The 22,963-nt window shown below is 38.0% G+C and overlaps 3 protein-coding genes across 4 annotated transcripts in view; 1 reads left to right on the plus strand and 2 right to left on the minus strand.

Annotated features, from left to right (window-relative positions):
- Positions 1 to 11,881, minus strand: part of swap70b (switching B cell complex subunit SWAP70b) — a 53,719-nt gene extending 41,838 nt beyond the window's left edge. The window contains exon 1 of the mRNA XM_034879316.1: positions 11,852 to 11,881. The gene's annotated coding sequence lies outside the window, so the exon portion shown is untranslated. The remainder of the gene's footprint in view (positions 1 to 11,851) is intronic.
- znf143b (zinc finger protein 143b) lies at positions 504 to 15,243 on the minus strand. Of its 2 annotated transcripts, none has more exons than XM_034879311.1 (15): positions 14,659 to 15,242; positions 12,102 to 12,217; positions 10,529 to 10,717; positions 10,294 to 10,371; positions 9,134 to 9,330; positions 8,293 to 8,361; positions 8,083 to 8,199; positions 7,822 to 7,897; positions 7,321 to 7,446; positions 6,436 to 6,615; positions 5,713 to 5,940; positions 4,915 to 5,063; positions 3,107 to 3,259; positions 2,533 to 2,661; positions 504 to 846 (listed from the first exon to the last, which is right to left on the minus strand). In XM_034879311.1, the coding sequence occupies exons 1-15, from the start codon at positions 14,742 to 14,744 to the stop codon at positions 763 to 765; spliced, it is 1,977 nt and encodes a 658-aa protein (XP_034735202.1). In that variant the 5' UTR covers positions 14,745 to 15,242; the 3' UTR covers positions 504 to 762. The 2 variants fall into 2 exon arrangements, with proteins under 2 accessions (XP_034735202.1, XP_034735203.1); XM_034879312.1 differs by having other exon boundaries at positions 588 to 846; positions 12,102 to 12,214; positions 14,659 to 15,243.
- Positions 15,244 to 18,592: 3,349 nt separating this feature from the next.
- LOC117949233 (nuclear receptor-interacting protein 3-like) lies at positions 18,593 to 22,954 on the plus strand. Its single transcript, XM_034879317.1, has 7 exons — positions 18,593 to 18,935; positions 19,814 to 19,987; positions 20,177 to 20,259; positions 20,349 to 20,488; positions 20,602 to 20,654; positions 21,882 to 21,971; positions 22,307 to 22,954. The coding sequence occupies exons 1-6, from the start codon at positions 18,768 to 18,770 to the stop codon at positions 21,966 to 21,968; spliced, it is 705 nt and encodes a 234-aa protein (XP_034735208.1). The 5' UTR covers positions 18,593 to 18,767; the 3' UTR covers positions 21,969 to 21,971; positions 22,307 to 22,954.
- Positions 22,955 to 22,963: the final 9 nt, after the last annotated feature.

Here is a 22,963-nt window from a genome sequence, read left to right on the forward strand (position 1 = left end):
CATCTACATATGTAAGGTAGTTTTTTTCACAATGCTCATCATCTATGGAACAGGCCTTAACAGATTTGTTCGCATAACCACATTTGTTATTAAGCATAAACATGTAAGTATTTTCTTTTTTGTGTCAACTGAGCATACCTTAATACAATACATTTTTATAAGTTACATTGCCATGTAAATCTGTCGCTGGTTCAAATCCCCGTAAGGACCAAACTACGGAGTGTGGACTGGTAGCTGGAGAGATGCCTGTTCACTTCCTGGCCACTGCTAAGGTGCTCTTGTGCAAGGCACCAACCCCCCCCCCCCCCCCCCCCCCCCCCCCCCCCCCCCCCCCCCCCTCAGGGCACCTGTTCAGCAGTTGCAGCCCACTCCCTCTGTGCATGTAAAGGACGTTTAAAAGACCTGAGCATGCGTGTGTATTTCAGGCCTGTTTGTAGTGTATAATAACAACAGAGTGTAAATTGTTCAGGTGTTCAAAACCAAGTACAGTCAAATAATCACACTTTTTTTTTTAATTAGAAATAGCATTAGCTGTACACTGCATTGTGCACCATAAACATTAGAAAGCATTTTATCCTCTCCCGTCTTTTTGGTTGAGGGACAAAATAGCATAGCAGAACTCCAGTTATCAAAATCCTATGTACACATAAAAGCTAAGTTCTTTTGTGGAAAAAAATCATGGAGGAAGACTCGTGATTTCTTTTGTTGATATAGTCCAATTCAGATTGTTTTCATCCTAAATCATAGTCCGTAATGAGTTCATCAATCATCCAGGCCCGGTGACTCTCCTTGCTGTATTCTCGATGCTATTCTGATGGCTTCCTCCAGCGAAGGCTGATCACTGAGCTACAGAGAGAAGGAAACAAGCACAACAAAAACATTGATTCACATAATAATAACCAATATAAAATAATCACTCCTACTGATTTACTCTGACACCTCTTTAAAAGACAATTCCACCTCTGGCTATGTCGTACTGCATTAAAGGCTGCTGAATTTTACAGATGACTGTCACATGGTAAAGAAGAGCATTTGCTTTGTAATTAACATGACAGAAAGAACAGAAGGGAGTGGATAAAAGCTGTTCTTCAGGATAAATAAAGACTAACCATGAGACATATGCAACCCTGTGACGAGATCGTAGCCCCTCTGGGGTTGTAGGCCTGAATAGTATTTTTTTTTTTAAATCAAATAGTATGATACGTAGTTAAAACATTAACACATTCACTTTTGTTAATGTATGAAAAAATCTGGTAATTTCTTTCTGCTTTTGGTCAGCTTTTGTAATGAGAAATAAAACCACAACAGTAAATTATAAATTCAGGTTTGGCTTCCTTTTCTTGCATAATGAGTGCTGGTGGCAATCATGAATTTGGATTACATGTAAACTAACGCATTTAGTGCTTGTAGATCCCTAATCAAATGCACCAGCAGGACAGCGTCAACAAACCGGTGCTGAACCCCACCTCCCAATAGTTTTTAGATAAGTTTATAAGCAAATACCTCTAAAGGGTGGGATCTGGGGAGGGATTATTTGGTTAAGGGACTAACTGAAGTACTCTCATAACTGAAACTCTTGTCAGTATCATGTGAATTAACAACAGAAAACTGAGTACAGACCTCAGCCGAAACAAAAGCAGTCAACATAAATGCAGCAGAACCTGTAGGATCATTGCAAAGTCTACAACTGATATTATGGCTGGACAATATATCAATATTGTGATATGAGACAAAGATATTGTCTAAGATTTTGGCTATCGTAACATCGTTATATGATAGCGCTTTGTCTACATTGAACGCATAACGTATGAGGAGGATTTGCGGAGTGTATGTGCCGAGGAATGTATCTTTTAACTGGCTCCGCCTGCAGTGCACACGCAGCCCCAGGCGAGACAGTGAGCCTTTGGCTTTGGGATTGTTGTTGTCTCTCTAGTTTTTGGATCTGGCACAGTGCTGTGCAAACGTCAATCTACTGTCAGCTGTTATCAGAGGACACATGAAAAAAAAAAAAAAAACTCAACATAGGACTGCTAATACGCTCATTGACAGTCATCAAGTCATTTTCTGTATATAAGTAGTTTAATTTAAAAGAAATAGATACTTTTTTTCTGATTCATTTATGTATAAAACCCCACACACCTTGCATTTTAAAGTTTGCATTACAGTGAAGTGATATCATTTTTATAACTAACTACTTAATCATTATATCCAAATTATTGCTGATTACCTAAAGTTTAATTGTGAAAATATTTTCTTTAAGCACCAATTGTCAACCTTATGATATCGTTGCAATATTGACATTGAGGTATTTGGTCGATTTGGTTGCCAAGCCATATCTGAAATCTTTGAACTTAATGGGTCTCTATTGGTGAACAAGCATTCCCAAATAATCTATTTCACAGATTTGCATCTGCATTTAAACAACATGGCGTGGAAGATGTTAACAGTCTCCTTCTCCCAAAAACTAAACAAATTCCAAGATTGGAACTCACCCCCCTAGTCTATTCACTCCTATAGTGTCGGTCTACTAACCTGCACAGCAATGTGAGTGCCGTTGGAGGTGGCCAGTAATGTGACAGGATGAAGATCATCTTGCTCGTGGCTGTAGCCTGCCTCCTCTACAGTTTGGAACGCGGCCATGTCCGGTGTCATGATGGCCACCTAAGGGAGACAGAGACATTTGGTGGCTTTGGTGTTGGATACGGTGTGGGATATTTTATACTTTCTCATTTTTACTGTACAATTGTTTCTTTTTTGTATCCTAGTTCTTCTTGAAATCATCCACATTTCTAGAGGGAAATCATTCAAGTAGGGCTGCAACAAACGTTTATTATCATAAAAAAATAAAAATAAACGTGTGAGTGAAAAATGTTACCAATGAGTGTGGCGCATGCAAAAACAAAAAAACATGGCCACACAGCTGACATTTTTGTAACATTTTAAGTTCATGTCTCACGTGACTCTTCTGAGTTTTATTTTTTCTTTCCTCTAAAAATTGTCAGCTCAAATCCTTTACTACACAAAATACAACACAATTATACATACAAAAATAAATTGTTAAAGCAACATCTTTGTACAGTCTAAACAGAACTCGTCAGGTGTTTACCTGTTCATCTGAGCCGTCTGTTGTTACCATGGTGACCGAGTGTGCACCTTGCGTTGCCAGTTCATGGGCTGGGATGGTTATGGTGGTGCCTTCTTGGGTTACCATGGTGATTGTGCCACCCATAGCTTGTAAGTCTGCCTCAGAGATACTGACCTGATGTGAGACACAACACACAGTGAAGAACATTCGGTGTCACAGTAAATCCTTCTGGCACAACAGGACCTCTAACAACATGAACATGTTTCCTTTTAACATTTTCTCCTCAAAACATCTTTAGTATTAGCTTAAACGATATCCTGTCTTAATTCCTTTGCTTTTTGAACATTAGATTAATAATAAGAGGCACAAGAAACTAGGGCTGCAATTTATGATTATTGTCATTGTCGATTAATCTGTTGATTATTCTCTCAATTAATCGATTAATTGTTTAGTCCAGAAAATGTCAGAAAATGGTATGATCAGAACGATCAGTGTTTCCCAAAGCCCAAGATGACGTCCTCAAATGTATCGTTTTGTCCACAACTCAAAGATATTTAATTTACTGTCACAGGGGGGTGAAGAAACTACAAAATGTTTACATTTGAGAAGCTGGAATCAGAGACTTTTTTTTTTTTTTTCATAAAAAGAATTACTCAAGTTGATTATTAAAATAGTTGCTGATTTGTTTAATAGTTCAATCAACTAATCCAGTCATCTTTGCAGCTCTATAAGAATCCACTGTGATAGAAAACTGTATAACACGGGACAGTGAGCAAAGACAGAAGGGTTTGTGATGAAATGTTACTACAAGGCTTAGTGTTTCTGACTAAATCAAATATCCCAATATTTTGACAAAAGGAAAAACTCAATATTGACTATTGGAGATGACTATAAGTGCTTTCATAAGATGTTTACACATCACATAATGTACATGGATGATGATTAACAGCTCAATCAATCAGTCAATCATCTTTTATTCATCACCTGAAATCGTACGAGGTGTTCCAGTGAAATGAAATCCCATCAGCTCCTTTTACGTGTGCACGATTCATCATAAAGCAGGATGTGACTGCCAGATCAGCACACAGAAAAAGAGTCGCTCTTCCACTTTGAACTTAAAAACGTACCAACAAACTTTTATGACGGATGATTTTTCCCCCCTTATCGCTTTACTCCCCATAAACAAATGTAACAGCCAGTTGTCATGCAGCCCTTTTAAATCCTCGGAACTGTAAAGCACAGTTCAGACCAAAGATTCGGGACTAGACAAAACCATTTTCAAACGCTGCGGGGAAAGGTTGCAGCGGTCTGAACCGGTCTGCCTCAGCTCGACTCAAACCAGTTGATGGTTTTAGAAGAGACGCAACCTTTTTCAACTGCCAATAGAGAAGACAGCTGGTAAAGTCAGCGACAGGACTATAGACATAAAATGAGTAAGAGAGTAATGGAGCGCCTAGTGGCGTTAGAACCAAGCAGAAAATCAGAGAAATAAAATGTGTTTTTGCAGACTCATCACTAGAAATGTAACTGCAGCAAGCATCTAATACCACCAACGTTATCCACATTTCTATTTAGATGCAACAAATTATACATTCAGCTACAAAACCCCCCCTAAAAGTCAGAAGTTAGAACAGAAGTACAAAAGGGCGTTGTTTTAGAGATGCTACACCGTCTCGTCTCATAGGTGTGAACTGGCATGTCTCAGAACGCTGCAGACCGGCTCGTGGCAAGAATTCACAAGTTTGGTCTCGTCACGAATCTTTGGTCCAATCTGTGCTTAATGTATTTATTTTTAGCGAACTAGGTGACATTACACTTCATTCCATTACCTGCTGCTGTGTTCCGTCCTCCCGTGTTACCAAGGCAACATGCTGCTGGCCAATCATGTCTGAGCTCTCCACAGGAACCTGCTCTGAGCCGGAGTCATCTGCCTCAACCACCGCTGTCGTGTAGCTGACATTGGGGTCATCAATGGCATCTGAAGTGGATTGGAAAGATTTTGTTTGTTGCTATTTAAGAGGTTATTCATTTGGAATTTTATATTTTGTTAATTTTCATTCTGTGTGTATATTGTCATGATGTAGTTTATAACTATTTCTGTGTAATATTTTCTGTTTGTGGGATATTTATTTATATACTCGTGCATTCTTATCGTTATCACCCACATTGCCAGAGGGTACAATTCAAGTAGAGCTGCAACTAACATTTTTTATTTAACATTTAACAGTTCAAAAGTCAAAATTGTTTACAATTTACCAAAGTCCAAGTTGTCATATTCTAATTCCAGTGTGTTTTATCCAATCATCAGTCAAAAACCCAAAGATATTTAATGTATTATCATTTATTACAAAATACAACATCCTTAGCGGTCAATTATCTGAAAGTTATGATCTCATTTAATTGTTTGCTCTATAAAATGTCAGAAAAAAGAAAAATGGCAAAGGAAACGTATTCAGGTAACTTGTTTTATTTGATTAACATTCAACATCCAGATTTAAGAATCATTTCTGTCAACTGACTTTCGATCTAACATTATACATCTCAATGACATTTGTCAACAACTTTTTTAAAAGGTCCTTTAAAGGCTTTTTAAAGGAAATTCTATATATGATTATATTTCCACCGACCTGTTGGGGGTTCAAAGTAGGCCTCCTGCTCCTCCTCTATGGGCTCTGTGTCGTTGTGCGCTGTGCGTTTGTGCATGGCGAGCGTTGAGATCTGCTTGTAGGTTTTCCCACAATGGTTGCAGTTGTAAGGTTTGCAGGGTGTATGAACCACATGGTGTTTGTAAAGGCTGGAGTATTCTGTGAAGCGCTTTTCACAGCCAGGCACCGTGCAGACATAAGGTTTCTCTCCTGGAGAAGTAGAAATGTAGAGTTGAATGTTATTTTTTATATTCAAACCTTTGGAAATGTGCTTATTGCAATGTTAAAGTACTTGTAACCAAGTGCTGGAATCTTGCTGTATAATCCATATTTTTCTCTGCAAACAATTTACACAGTTGTATAAGAACCCAAAAATTACTATGTGCTTATTGTCAAAGGGTCAGTACCTGAAGTACTGGAAAAAAAATGTTGTCGGCTGTCTATGACCGTTCCATATACACTTTGTTTTGTGTTTTTTTTACAGCCAGACACACACCCACACATGCTCTGCTAAGGACGCCATCACTCCACCATATCTTTACATAGCAAATATTAGTTTGCCGCTATTTGAAATCTTTCTCAATGTTGAGTTCAGTCTGCTTGAGGCTCAATACTGAGGGTCAGTTGTTCTTTAGCAGGACATCAAACCACGGTTTCATGACTCATGACATCATGGTAGGGACAGACTGCTGTAAAAGGACTCACCAGTGTGTATCCTCATATGGTTCTTGTAGTTGGTGGCACTGGCGAATGACCGTCCACAGCTTGGCTCAGAGCAGTAGTACGGCCGCTCCCCTGTGTGTGTTCGGATGTGAACTTTTCGGATGTTGGAGGTGGTAAACGACCTGCCGCAGCCTTCGACCGGGCATTTGAAAGGCTTCTCTCCTGCAGACAGGAAATGGGATGTCAGGTTTTAGGGGTTTCCTAACATTCCAGTATTAGATCGCCTTATTTTTTTAAGAAGTAATGGGTCTGTTGATATTTTTTTGGTGTTAATAATCAAATAAGTTGAATCTCATTTCAACAACACTGCAACCAGTTTAATGTTTACAAAATTATGAAATTGAATATAAAGCTGCAAAGGTTAGTTGTTTAGTCATCAACTATTAAATTAATCGCCAATTTTTTTGAAAATCAGTTCTTGTTGCAGCTCCTCAAATGTGAATATTTTCTAGTTTCTTGACTTCACTGTGACAGTAAACTGAGTATGTTTAAGATTAGGACAAAACAAGACATTTGAGGATGTAATTTTAGCATTTTAGCAAAACACTGATCCACATTTTTTCAGCAAACAAAACCGTTAAATCTGTTCAATAAGTTCTGGACAGAGGCACTGCACTCCAACCTGAATTGTTTCAAAAACCAGTGATGCATGACTCTGGCCTGGTAGTTGTGTTTAGTACAATTTCTGCTACAAACACTCAGACCCGTCGGTATAAACAAGCTTTGAGGCAGAGTAGCAGCTATCATTTCAGTTCCCAGCTGTAGCAACCAGCAGATAAATCCTGCGCCAGACCAGTGACTTATATTTAAGACATTTACACACCTTTCAGGCATATGGCATAACAAAATGATGATGTAATTGTGTACCTGTATGAGTTCTTGTGTGCTTCTGAAGGTCTCCGGAGGTTTTGAAAGACTTGCAGCAGTTTAACTCTTGACATCTATATGGCTTCTCCCCAGTGTGTGTGCGTGAGTGACTCTTCAGTCCATACCCTTGAAATCGCAATAAAAACAGAAATTGGGAGTCATTCACATTCAATTAGGCCATTATAGTTAGTTAATACTCCTTTTATTTTTGTACGATCTTATGTTGTAGCCACTGAAGAGCACCTCAGTCCGATTTAATTGTATCTCATTGTGCTTATTTGTTACGTCACCATTTTAATTATATACTTTTTATAAAGGGCTTTAATCAAAGTATAGCAGTTATCCATAAGGAATTTCAAAGCAATCTGCAAAAAAGGTTCTGCAGAAGGCTGGATCTCTTTCTACAAAAAAAATCAAGCTAAATATTAAATGTTCCATCGTGCAAATAATATTTTGTTTTTGAGAAAGCTCTGTGAGAAAAGATGAAGCCTCCACAATTACCTGTTGCAAACTTCTTCCCACAGCCAGGATAGTCACAGATGTAGGGTTTGTCTCCAGTGTGGGAGCGCTCGTGTACCTGCAGGACATACAAACATAGCGGTGTGTCGCAAACAGGCTGAAGAAGCAAACTAATAGCATAATGTTAAGATGCTATATAGGGAATATTGTCTTTAAACAATCCCACATTTGAGTAGGCACAAGAAACATTTTATTTTTCATAAACATGTTTTTGCGTACACATAACCACAAAACAACACCTACCTTGAGATGGTGGGCAGTGGTGTAGAGCTTTCCACAGCCCTCGTAATCACAGCGGAAAGACTTCTCTCCTACGTTTGAGCCCCTTCCTGACCTGTTGTCTTGACCCTGTAACACAATCTGAAAGATACAGAAACTTGAATTAGACTCCACTGTTACACTTGGACCAAGATTAAAAAAGCAAATTGAAAAAAAATACTCTAGAATAGATACCCGCATGTGGACGCCATTGTCTGCTTCCACTCTGCCGAAGGACCCCAAGGAGTTCTCTATATTTTCCACCTGACAGGAAGAAAAGCGGACACGTCTTATTACAGTATATGCTGTCAGAAGAATAAAATGGTAAAGGTAAAAAGACACACACTGATCAGGAAGGCTGGCTCTGTTATTGCCTGCAAACAGGAGACATTTGAAGCTGTGGTGGAGAGGGGGTCACTGAACAAACTGTTATCTATTATGTATAACCCCGACCACCCTCTCCACCCCACACTGGTCCACTAGTGGAGCAGATGTCCCGACAGCTTTGATGCTTTTTTTTTTTTTTAAATTGAAAACAACATTGGCATATAGGAAAGTCTACTTTTTAATTGTTGCCAAATGTTCCATTGACAAGACCAAATTGATCTGTGTGTTTTGTCGTTGTGAGGTATCATCGCAGCAGGTCCAGTCTGAAATACCACTTGATTGCCCCCTCAAAGTATTTTTTTTCTTCTTCACCCTTAGTGTGAAATTGCACACTACTGTAGGTATTAAAACGTAACGTTACTACTCTTTGGCCGGCTTGCAAGCCCAAACAAGCGTGTGCGGCGTGCCTGTTGTTTTGCTCCCTGTCTAGTTTTAAGGGCTGAGAGCAGATACATTTTATTGCATTTGAAGGTACAATTGTACTTTTTTAAAAAGGTATACAACAATAAACAACATTTTAAACTTAAAACATAATAATATTGGAAGTATTAAATCTAACGTCACTGACATAGTAACATTTTGCCAAAAGCAAAAATAGCTCCAGGATTATTTGAACTGCATTACAGGATTGCCAGACAATGATGTGTACCTTGGTGGTGTACTGTTCCAGCACGCTGATGGTGTCCGGGTCAATGGCCGTGGCCTCCGCCTGCAGGTCTGCAATAGTGCCATCAGCCTGGATTGCCAGGATGGTGTTGGACTGAGGCATGTGAACTGTGTGCTGGATGTAGGCGGTGCTGCCGTCCTCCAGCTGCACCTCCTGCAGGCCGCCCTGGTCATATGTGTCTGCACCGAAACAATGAGAAGGATGTGAATGTAGAGAGAAACTGGGCTCGGGTCTAGTGTTGAACATGAGATGGTTGTTTGCTCTGGAAGGATGGATGGTTTCCTACATGCCCGTAGTCAAACTTATGTTTCTTTGTACTAAATCCTCGAGATCGAGTTATTATTGTATTATAAATTTCTGGGTCTACTTGTTAGATTTGAAGCCTTTTAATTAACATGGAAAAAAAACAGACAAACATGGAGAATATTTCAACACATTTGGTTGGGTTCATTATTGTGTTTTGGTGTCCATTAGAAATGCAACAAATAACAATTTCTATATTCATGAAAGCCACAAGACACTGTATGTTGCATTTGAAGTAAAGTGTTTAGTTAAATGTTCATTAACACATCCCAAAGTCCACAAACTGGCTGGGAAGCTAATCTTTGATTCAAAGTAACAAGCTACTAGTACACTGCTTCTCTAGAGGTTTTAAAAGGGCATTATGGACCAGGCCGGATGAACCATTAGGGCAACTGGCCACTTGCCCAGGGGCACAGGGCATCTAAGGGGCCCTGGGCTCCGGCAAATATTATGTTAGATCACATTATGAACGCAGTCCTCACTTTCCTAATTATATGCACGGTCTGTCACAGCAAGTCTGCTGCGCTGTGGCGGCCCTGCATCCCGGCACAGACTGGAGCGACTTAACCCACATCTTTTCTTTACTTTATTCATCCTCTTTTTTTATTTTTCTCATTTTGTCGTCTTTGGGTAAACTGTGGAAAATATCTAACAATTCTGGACGGATTTTTTTCTTTTCACAAATGACTTATGCCAGATAAAGCCTAATTTTACTCTGTAAAATCCTGTCATCATGGATACGTGATTAAATAAAAATTTGTGAAATGAGACACTTGAGGAAAGAGATTAAAGGAACCTAACCTTTAAGAAAATCAAGCTCCTAGGTGTTTTATTTTTACCTTTGGGTGTGTGAATGAAGGCTGTTGTTCCGTCTTCTAGCTGAACTGCTTGTCCGTCTTCAAGCTGTAAACTGTTATCTACAACAGAAAAAAAAAAAGAATTAGGCACAACAACCTCACCAACAGTAACCTGTGCTTAGCTTGAGTTTCTGGATATCTCTACAGGAGTGCATATATGGTACAATTTGCATTGTATCATCCAGATTAAAATATTGCTTTTAGATTTGTGTTTTACCTCCTTTAGGCATCGACACATGCTGAACGTAGGCAGCAGAGCCGTCCTCCAGCTGGATCACCTGGCCATCCATGATCTGTCCGTCTGAATAGGAACCCTTAGAGTCGTGTTGGATGTATGCAGTGGATCCATCTGCAAGAGTAACAGCCTGCAGGCTCACCGTGTCCATACTCTCCATCTGATCACCATCTGGGAAATTATTTGACAATGCAAGTTAGGGGTGTACGATTCAGAAAATGTCACGATTCGAATCCGATTTTTAGGCTCACGATTCAATATTGATTTTTGATTCAAAAAAAGATTCTTGACTACAATAAGATTCACAGTATGTAAATGTAGTTACTTTTCCCATGTTTGTAAGTATATGTGTACACACACACACACACACACACACACACACACACACACACACACACACACACACACACACACACACACACACACACACACACACACACACACACACACACACACACACACACACACACACACACACACACACACACACACACACACACACACACACACACACACACACACTCATATATTTGTATCCATATTATTTATGTGGATTTGTTCATTATTTTAACATCCTGTTAGGATGTATGTGCATGTTGTGTGTTAGGTCTGTAAGCTACTGGGACCTTGAATTCCCCTTGTGGATGAATAAAGTATCTATCTATCTATCTATCTATCTATCTATCTATCATGTGTTTGCAGTAGACATACAATCAACAACATTTTTTTAAAACAAAATATGAATCGATTTTGAATTGGTAGAGCTTGAGTCTGTATTTGAATATGAACGGATCTTTTTGCACACCCCTAATGCAAGTACTGTAACAGTTGCTTAAGACGTAACAAGATCATATTGTGGCAGCTGCAAGATCATCATTACAGATGCACTTGGAAACAAACTTTTCAAAAAGGGACAAGAGAGGACAAAGATCTGACACTGGAAAACTTTCTCTGGATTCAATAATTGGAATTTACTCCTTTGACTGGGCAACTAAAGCTAATTTAAACGTGTAACGTCTTAATTAGGATGAAGGATGTTTCAATGTGTCTCCAATTTGGATAGAAGCGCTGTATTTCTATATGACTAATCACGCCCTACGAACCAATCCCAGAGTCCAATTGTTTCTGTACTACTGTGTGTGACACACTACGCTTAATTATAAATTTCACCATCCTTATCTCCTCATTTTATTAGTGTTTAGGTAACTATTTATATATAATGAACGCTTGATAATAAACGGTAAGGATGTTTATTTTATAGCATTTATTACAAAGGGCAATTAATACATTAACTCACGCAGCAACTCTATTCTTTTGTGTGTGTGCGTGTGTCTCAAATGGTTTATAGTAGATGCCCCCGTCATATTAGTTTGCATCTGCTTTTGTGGTGTGACACCTTTTTCAGCAATGGATCAATTAAATGTGTCTAGTTTACTCTGCAACGGTACAGCAAAAATATCACATATAATGAAGACATTTTGAAATAAAATAACTAACTGTCGTCCACCTTTAGTCTTCTGTTATAATGATGAAAAGTTCAAGTTTGAGAGCTCACCTGCCACAGTCACTGCCTCCGTCAAACAGAGCGTGACTGGCTGCCCATCTGCATCGTGAAACTCTGCCATTCCCTGGGAGTCCCGGTTTATCTGGGCCAACAGCATGTTGTAGCTGCTAGAGTGGAGACACACAGCATACACACTTAAAACTTCTACTGGTCAGTAAATACACAAAGACACACGGACACGAGCACTGAGATGCAACAGGTAGTAATGCCTACAGTTTTTCTATGCTCAAACAAATTCATTTAGGAATATGCAACATGAGCACAAAACTGAAAAAATGAAGGTCTTATACTTTACAAGTTTAGGTAATGAAGCATAACCAGCCTTAAGGCCTTTATGATGTCAGTAACTGAGCTTTTGTGGTGCATATTCCTATTTTCTTTTTATAATTACAACAAATAACATTTGCCATTCCATTAAATACACGATATAGTGGCTCTTAAAACTTGGTTATAAACCAACCGGACAAGCCATCATACATAGTCAGTGCGTGCTTTATCCTTCATGTTCAGCTTTCACCTGTTCTACTTTTACAAGTTGTGTGTTGCGTGCATTGTCCCTGAAAACAAATAAACAGACACACTAAACATTAAGAGTTTTGGGCCCCTGAAGCTCTGGGGACCACAGGGCAGTTGCCTGTTTACATCTTCATTTCACACAAAGGAGTTAGCTGTATTTATTACTGGCATAAATGGAAAACATAAGCTATGTTTTACTTTTTGAGCTAATGAGTGCTGACTACCTGAATGGCAGTGGGAAAGAAACGACATACATTTACACTGCTGTATTACTACTACTACTACTACTACTACTACTACTTCAAGCTTCTTGTCCTTTCTTTTAAATTTCTATGTTATGAGACTACTATCTACTTCACTACACTTATTTAGGAGCTATAGTTTCTAGCAAAAATTCAATTAAAGATTTTACATTCAAAACATTTCAGTTCATAAAATTGTATTTATTGTTGCAGATAAAATTACCACAAGTACATAGTTAATGTTGGCAGTTAACAAAAGCTTCACCCTAACCAACAGCAACATTAAAGTACCGCTTACATATTACTACGTCATGAGCTAATAATATAATAGTATATCACTGACAGTGGCCACTCTGCAGTATGAGTATTTTTACTTTTAATAGACACATTTTGTTGCGGATACTTATGTACCTTTACTGAAGTCAAATACTGATTGTAGGACTTTTATTTGCAATTAGACATGAATTGCTAAATTTACAGAAGTGAATTATTTGAATGTGTGTTCCACCAGTGCCAAAAATAGACACATTAAAAACCTTAGGTGTGGAGGTCCCTGGAGCTCTGGGAATCCTAGGGACGTTGGTAATTTAGCCTTGTTTACCTCTTCGTTTGACACATAAGAGTTAGCTACATTTACTACAGGCATACATGACAACTGCAAATTAAATACACTCACTATCGGTCAAAAGTTTGGGGTTACTTAGAAGTTTCCATTGCACTCCAGTATAGACAGAATACCAGCTTAAATCAGTTGCATTGTTTTTTTAACCAGGGCAGCAGTTTTCAGATTACTTTTACTACTATTACTATGTGTTTACGTAATTGCAAAGGGTTCTCTAATGTTTTCTTAGTTAGTATTTTAAAGCGATATCAGATTAGTAAACAGGATGTGCCTTTGGAACATTGGATGAATGGTTGCTGTTAATGGATAATGTAGATAATGAATTAAAGATCAGCCCCCCACTCAGTTCAGCTGGTATACTGTCTGTAATAGAGTGGAATGGAAAATTGTGAGTGACCCCAAAGTTTGACTGGTAGTGTATATATAACTCCATAAAGCTGTAAACTATGTATAACCTTTTAAGCTAATGATTGCGCACCACTTGAATGGGGTCATGCATCATCTTCTGTCACCGGTCCTTTTGGCGCTTGTTATTTTGAATGTAGCATTTGGGGGCTAGCTAGCTACAATGTTAGCACAACTATGACTTGCCACATGTGTCATGAAACAGTATTAAACAAGTGTAACGTTAATGAGGCGTATCTTTTGTAAATGCTAACGGTGCTCAGTTAACGTTAGCACACGAAATGCACGTTTGTATGCACAGTCGACATGATATGTCAAAACCTGGTCAAAAAGGAGTAGCTAGGGTGGATAGTTAGCCACCACGCTAACAGCGTTGCTAACTACGCCAACTGGGCTGTCACGACTTTATCGCTTTTATCAATAAACTGTTCTTGCAGATTGCGACGTTTAGGAGAATACAGCTATTAGAAGTTACTACATGAAGTCCAGGCTGACTATGTGACATCCAAAGGGCTAGCTAGCCGTTTCCACGAAACTCCCGGTTAAGCTCCTATAACTAGCTAGCGACGCAGTTAGGAAACAAGAACGAGCTAATTAATGATAACATAAGCATTTTGACTCGGTAGATGTCAATTTTTATTTCAACGTAAAACAGTATTTCCCATCCTTCTTTTCATTTGCAGTCGCAGCCTGTCACTCCCTCTCCCTCGGAGATGGCTGTGGGAATAATGCATACTGGGTAAAAACCAATTTATATACTAACCTCCGAAAATTTCCTACAATTCCTCCTGTTCGACCACCATGCACCAGTGCAGGAAACGCTTCGCGATAGCCACACGCCGGGAACATGTATGACACCAGAATCCTCCACGCAATGCACCCGCCTACTCATAATTCAGACACGGTGATTGGCTGTAGGGACCGCTGCTCCCACTCTGATTCGACAGCCATATTCTATTCGAGGATATGTTGATGTTATTCAGCTTCCAGGGCCCCTAGAAGACGCCATTCCGCGTCGGTTTTCGTTTTTTTTTTTACATTATTTTAGTACGTCAACAGTATGTACTCACATAAACTGTCCATACCTGAGGTACCAGAGACATTTTAAAACACAAAATTAGTGTTAAGTTATTTTCCTGCGTCGGTTTTCGTATTGTCTCGGGCTTTTTTGTAGAAAATGTGCCGCGTCGTCGTAGAAAATATAAGAATAAGAAATATTTAAGCTTGACTATAAGACGACAGTCCACCTAGACTGTGGAAAACTAGTCACGATGTGCCAAAGGATATGGTTTGGTTTATTCTTCAGCAACAAACAGCGATGTGTGTGGAGTTTTTGTTTTTTTCGGCATCCATGTTGGAAACAAGGTCGTGTGGGTAAAAAAAGGGGGAATGTGGGTAATGCAGTAAAAAGGCATAGGCCTACTATATATCTCTGGAAGGGGTGAAATGTCCAGCTGAAATCTAATGCATCCATCGCTGACAAACCAGACAAAGCATCACATTCAAAGATTCAAAACTTAGATAGATAGATAGATAGATAGATTAGGCATAATACATCTGACCACAGCTGTGACTGAAAGAGGACAGACCCACACAACAGCTGCACTTCTGCCAACAGTACCAAGACATCAGAGACAATCTTACAGATTCCAAACACCCAAAAAGATTTTCAAAACATGACTGTCATAAAAAAAACTCCATACCTGCCAGTTAAAATACAGCAATGTGCAAACACAGCAAGATTTGTAAGATGTTGTGATGGAATAAAACCATAGACTGTATATAAATGTATATTAACGGTCTATGAATAAAACCAACCTTGAAGGCTGCAAGTCGTCTGTACTAATGCGCTGACCATTTGCACAGACTGTGCTGATCTCTGTAGACACACTGTACTAGCATACCTCTCAATACACTCCTTAAAAAATGTTGCTATGTTTGCAATGTTCTCACTTAGGATTATTTGCTTTTTTACTGCAATGTCCACACTTTTCTATTTTTATCTTAAGCTGTCTTTACTTATCTACTGTATATATAAGCCTATTTTAGATACTTTAAAGAGAAGATTCACAATTTCTTTTCTCTTTGTATAAGTTTACCTATTTTCATTTATATATTTGATTACAATGTTCAATGTTACACAGCTCTGTTTACACATTGCATTACATTGCAGAATGATCCAGGTCAGGCCCATTATCATTATAGCCTATTACAAAATTATAATTTTTGAGGCATTCATATGTAGGCTACATCCCTTTAATGTTGCAGCTGATACAACTTGAGATAAGTTTTACTACTGCTGAATTCCACCAATGGCTCAATACATCTTAATCCATAACAACACATCATCATTTATTTGTTGATTCTATTTTGTGTATTTTATATTGTAACATTTACACTTCAGAGATAATTACTGAGAAATAACATGATAGCAAACCTTTTCGATCTGAAAGTAAAATCATTAAGTAAAGCATATTTAAACAGTTAAAGCTCAGTTTTAATGTGTGCACAAGTGTAGTAACTAAATATTGTACAAGTTAGCCACTGAAATACTAATAATGTTTCATTTGACAGGGGATACTTTCTGATATAAAACTGGAATCTACCCTATTAAATGTAACATTTGTATTAAAAAAAGGCTTTATCCAGCGTGTTTGTCCTGTCAGCATTTCTTTGTTAAACATCTTTGTGCGAGTATAATTGAAATTCAGTTTTAGGCTATATCAAGCATATCAAATTCGAAACACAAGGTTTCTCTCTCAACATAGTTTTTTCTAATGGAGTCACGATTAAAGTGACGTATAGGCATTTTGATCCAGGCGGAACCAACCACGAGACACAAAAACAGACAGGAAGAGACTGTCAAAGTAAAAGCTCTCACTTTTGTTTGTATTAAACAGCTACAGCATTCATTTTATATAGTTTTACAAAAACAAGGAGTTACAACAACTTATTGTGGTATTGTTTTTAAAACCACAGGTGGAGCTAAAGTCTGTATGTCAGTATTTATGCATTTCAATAAGAAACAGTTAATAGCCTATTATATGAATTTTAATTTGGTTTAAAGGTGCCCTACCACACATATTTCATTACTTTGTGGTAATGTCTGAAGTTCTACTCTAACATTTTTTGTGGTAAAAATACCTTGGTTACCTAGTTTCAGGTCATTCATCCATCCAGACATCCAACCAAACAGTTTTTATCCACAGGCCATCAGGCTGTTGAATGACTCAGTCTTCTGACAATTTCTACTCGCAATCTAATCACTGGTTGCACTACACTGTGAATGTTTGCATTTGTTCAATGCATAAGCTTTTTATAATGCTTTTAATGTCTTGCTGCTGCATGCAATTTTATACCTCAATCTTTTTAATATATTGTGTGTATATTGTGTACATTTTTATATTGTGGGAAATGTTGCAACTTAAGAATTTCATTGCATGGTGTAAAATCTGTGCATATGACAAATAAATATCTTGAATCTTGAATCTTGAATCTAGCGTGCAGAAAGCCTGCAGGAAGACTTAGCTTGATTGGCTGCTTGGCTCTAATTGGCTAATAGCTAGCCAATGAGTGCCTGGCTATCAGCATCCTTTACCCAGAGCAACTGGGCGAGCTCATGAACAGTAATGAGCTCAGGCAACATGACGTCAGACTGACCAGCTATCATAATTGACCTGATTTCTCCGCTTATTTCTTTTCAGTGGCTAGAGCTGACAGAGGAGGTATTAGTTCATTTTCACATTCACCACATAACACACAAACATATGGACTTAACATTTAAAAACTACCAGTGAAAACAGTTTTGTGTGGCAGGGCACCTTTAAGATTCTCATAAGGGGTTTACAATTCAGAAAATGTCATGATTCGATTTGATTCAAATTTTTAGGCTCACGATTCAATTCAAAAACGATTCTCGATTAAAAAAAAGATTCACAGTATGTAAATGTGTTTATGTATATATATATAATATTCATGTGGATTTGTTTATTTGTTATTTTAACATTCTGTTATGATGTGGTACTTGGACCTTGAATTTCAATAAAGTGTAAATAAAGTAAAGGGATCAATAAAGTATAAATCTGTCTATTGTGTTTTTGCAGTAGGCATTCAATAAAAATGGAGAAAAAAAAACGAATTGATTATTGGAATTCTATGAATTGATTTTCAATCACTAGAGCTTGAATTGCGATTCAAATACAAATCAGTTTTTTTTGCACACCTCTATAAAATAGTGTAATTTATTTGCATATTAATTATTATTCTTTGTAGTGTAGGCTACCATATTTACTTTTGTTTCTCTATGGCTGTAGGTTATATTATTGTTTTTTACTGCCTCAGACCTAAACATGATATAAATCTTTCAAAGCCACCATGGTAAAGCCCTTTCTGCGTCTCCTTTAACCTTATCTTTTGGGCTAAATATCATAGCCTATATTCTGTTTGTTTAAATTGACACAAAGTCAGAAATAATCAGTTTTCAGTTAGGAAATTGTTTATGCCATATTGTTTCTGGTAGGCTACTTTTGCTCATAAAACATTGAAACGTTCAAATGTAGCTATCCGTGGTCTACAGCTCTGTTTGTTTTATTCCACGTGTGTTTCTCTGCATTCACAAATCTAGAGGAGGAATATGTTAGATCATTTGCCACATTTTTGAATTTGAGTTTTATCTTGAAGGTTCTGACCAGAAGTTGTCTTGTCACCCGGCTGACTTGACTGTCTCCTCTGGTCATGATGATGGGGGCGTCTCCTCTTCTCCACTAACTCATCATCGGGGATTCCTCATAACAGGCTCAGTTGTGTACAGATTCAGGTCAGACAGGTTCATACACAGACACACACACACAGACACTCACACACACAGCCGTCATGTTCACCGGGACGCGGACGGAGAGCCGGGGGGACTCGGGGGTCCTGGATGCTGCGGCTCTGAGGCAGCAGAGGAGGCTGAAACAGGCGATCCAGTTCCTCCATAAAGACTCAGCTGATCTGCTGCCTCTGGATGGACTGAAGAAGCTCGGGACATCTAAACAGGGGGTGAGCCTCTCATCACACGCCTGATATTAAATATATTGCCACTGTAATTATGCTGCTATAGGCCATATAATTTATACAATTATAGGCCTATTACAGTATATTATTAGCCTACATAGTGCCTTGCTCATGTGCACCTGGCAGTGCACTGACAAAATGTATACCGAACAGAGCACTGGCGATACCAACATCATGATACAAAGTACAGAGAGACTTAATAGACATTACATCTTACACTTCGTATTATATTTATAATTTTACTTATTTTTTAGTTTAAAAAAAGCCTATTCTATTTACTTTCTCTATTGTATTCTATTTTACTTATATGTATTAATTTATGTCCATCTGATCTACTTATCTTATTTTATAAACACATTTGTTGGCTAATTCCTTAACCAAATGAAAGGCGTATCACAGAATGCAATGCAAATTATAAAGAAGATGGGAGAGCAACCGCTGTATTTTATTGATTTCATTATTTTAAGTTATAGAATGGTAGTCTAAAGGCTGTGATGTACCTAAGGATAAAATAAGCATGTATAAAAAGGACACAGTATTGACAATGTGCAGGAGGTTAGTTATTTTAGCAAAATGCTAATTGTATTTTTGCTGCTATAACCATTATTCCTTTAAAAATTAAAAATATGAAACTAAATTAGCCTCCATTTTTGTTTGATTAAGTCCAAATGCTCTAAAAATTAATATTCATATTTACCTTGCGGACAATGTCTTCCAATGTTGTTTAAAAGTAAGTAAGTTATCTTTTTAGCATTAAATGCCAGCATTATTTCAGATTATTGATTGTTGGTTTTTAAGCCCAGATCCGTAAGGATGAGACAGGAACTTGATCACAGTTTTCTAATTGTATTTGTTTATTGTAGCAACCACATCATATCCTCCAGAAGCGCCTGCTGGAGGCCAAGTTGTCCCGGGAACAGATGAACATGTGTGGAGTGACCCCAAACAGCGCTGGGGTCCTTGTGAACTGTACGCATTTCACTTCACATGAGGATGAAGACAAAGAGCAGGACGATTTCATCTATTTACCCTGCAAGGTGAGTGAGTATATATATATATATATATATATATATATATATATATATATATATATATATATATATATATATATATATATATATATATATATATATTAGAGTTATTTAGATGACTAAAAAACAAACAACTGCTGTAAAGCTTTTGCACAAATTATGTTTTTTTATTTTTTGTTGCTGCACTTATTACAGTATTTAGGACAGGAGGTAAATGTGCTGATTGACACCGGCTGCAAACTGAACCTGATGTCCTCACTAACTGTGGAGAAATTAGGGTAAGATTTTATATAATGTCCATTTGACGTACTGTAGATTAGGTAACTACAAGCAGTCAGAGAGTCAATGGATTTTGTTTCTCTCAAAGTTTGAAAGCTCTGGTTGAGGAAAACAAAATGGAGACGGACGGTTTCCCATTTCAGAGGAAGATCTGTATCGACGGACACATCAGAGAATTCCGCCTAACCATCGGGCATCACAGAATAGTGTGCTCCTTTGTCATCGTAGGTAAGGAAGAAGTATAGGACAAAAGATTAAAAAGTTTTTTTTTTACTGTAGCCAGTGTCTTTAACACACTTTTATAATATTATTGTCCTCCAATTACATTTCATTATTTTCAGAAAGTGACAGGCCGCTGATGTCCCTGGGCAACAAGACATTAAAGTCACTCAAGGTAAACCATCCTCTTCCCCAATGCATGGCTACCATTCAGACTCACTCAATCATCCAATCACAGGAGGAACACTTAAAGATCACCTGCAACATAGTGATGTAAATAATAAAGAAACGCAGCTAAGAGACAACAAGTCCTCCAAACTAGAGAGTGACATGTTTCCCCGCGGGTCATGGTATTCCCATGGGAGTCCCTTGGTACAGGAGTCAATTTCCCTGTTGGTAACGTGACAGAATAGAGCATAGAAATCAATGGGAGTGGGCGGTCTCTGTTAGGAATTACGTGATGAAATTGCCTAGGCCTGCAGTAATGCATGTATAGTGTAGCCTAAAATTCAGAGGCAACCTCAGTTACCAGTTACTTGACCGCAATTAACCAAACATGCTACGAAGGGCACCGGAGTCTGATAACTTTAGACAACACAGGGAACAAAACGGGAGCGGGATGGGAATTCGGGAGTCTTTCTCTTAGTTTTTTTCATATCACATGATTGGGATGTAACAGGAGTATTTCCATGGGCTTGGGACGGGATGTGAGCAACATTTGTTTCCTTTGTCACCCTCTATTCCAAACCATAAAACCATACAGGTAGTTTATTCCATCCCTCTAAAATGGCCTACAGAAGCATTTCATAAATTAGCATCAACCCACAGGATTGTTTTCTGTCCTTCTATCTAAACCAGAGACCTAACAGGCCTGGGTTCAAACACAACGTTGATGTTGTGAAACAGATGCAGTTTGGTTAGCTATTGGCACAAAAACTACCTATTTAAGTTTAGAAAAAGATTGGGGTTAGGGTTCATATCATCACTGGTTACGCACGTGACACAGAACATGAAGTAGTTCAGTAAAGTGAAAAATACCTCTTTGTTTACTTATATTTTCAATTGGGGTAAAGACCCCGGTCCCCTGGGTGAAAGTGTTTGCCCACCCCAACCTACCTTCTTAGGAGTTTTGGGGCTCTCATACTTGGTCACCTTACTTCCTGCTTAGCTCTGATTGGCCGGTCTATAAACGTAAATATGGGTTGTATTTGCTACCCTGAACAAAGACTTATGGTGTTGTTTTTCAAGGGAGGACAGTCTTCTGAGAGATCAAAGACTAACTAATAGACAAATGACTCTGCTACTCTTACATCCTCACCACTTATGGGGCGAAAAAGTGCAAATAAATGTAATCTCTATTTGTATGTAAATGTATGTGTTGGTATATCATCTTGTTTTGTAGTGTGTAATTGACACTGAAAAGCAGACGTTGGTGTTTGGGACGACCATGAGGGAGCAACTTCAGTTTGCCAAAAAAAACATTCAATGAAAGGTACGATTTAATGACCTCGAGTGCATGTCCTGTTTTAGGTAAAACCTGAATAATACTTTATATACCCCTCAGTTCCACATGATTAACAAGTGAAATTAAATGTATTTGGTTGCACAAAACACTTTTCATGGTGCCAAATCTGCTTATCGCACAACATTTTTGTGAGAGTTGTTTTTATAGATGGATAGTTCTTCATATTTGTATCATATCATATTTGAATTAACATTTATTGGATATCATTGGACCATGGACACCACATGAAGTTAAGGAAAGCAAATGTTGATCTCACCAAATCCTTTAGTTCTTCTTCTCTTCTTCTTCTCTTCTGATTTCAGAGACCTGTGATAACAACAACGCACACACAGTGACCAAAAGCAATACAATTATTTACTCTTACAACTAGATGCCTCATTGGGGAACTTCAGATTTCTTAAAATTACATAAATTCACACTTTCTCTCTGCCTGTTTGCTGCATTCATCTAAACTGACTTCGCATACACAGCAGTTCCTCATGTAGCAATATATAGCATTCTTGTAGCCCATAGTAATGTTTTAACTTTATATTACAGTAGTAAGTATTGCGCAGCTAGAAAATAAATGATTAACTGAACTTGCAGTATTTTAAGATTCTGATAGAATTGTGATTTATAGCTATTGTTTGTTATCAATAAGTATTGTTCTGCCAGACATACAGTAGTATTCTAAGTTAATAGTTGGAAATCTTGGAGATCAAAGGTTGGAGGTTTTTATTGTGAAGTGTAGCTGAAAAACTTAGCACAATCTATTGCATACAACTGTTTATCTACTGTATTTTGTAATGTTGTAAATGTATTTTCTAGTCCAAAAACATGTATTTGCATTGAGGTCACTGCCTTTAATTGTTTACAAAATGAAAGTGGCACTGGTGATGTTTGATCAGGATGGGACTGTAGCAAATTGCAGCACTGAATATCAAATAAAATCCCAAATGATTTGAAAGATTTCTACGTAT

The sequence above is a fragment of the Etheostoma cragini genome, chromosome 8 (assembly GCF_013103735.1).
Source record: "Etheostoma cragini isolate CJK2018 chromosome 8, CSU_Ecrag_1.0, whole genome shotgun sequence".
NCBI lineage: Eukaryota > Metazoa > Chordata > Actinopteri > Perciformes > Percidae > Etheostoma > Etheostoma cragini.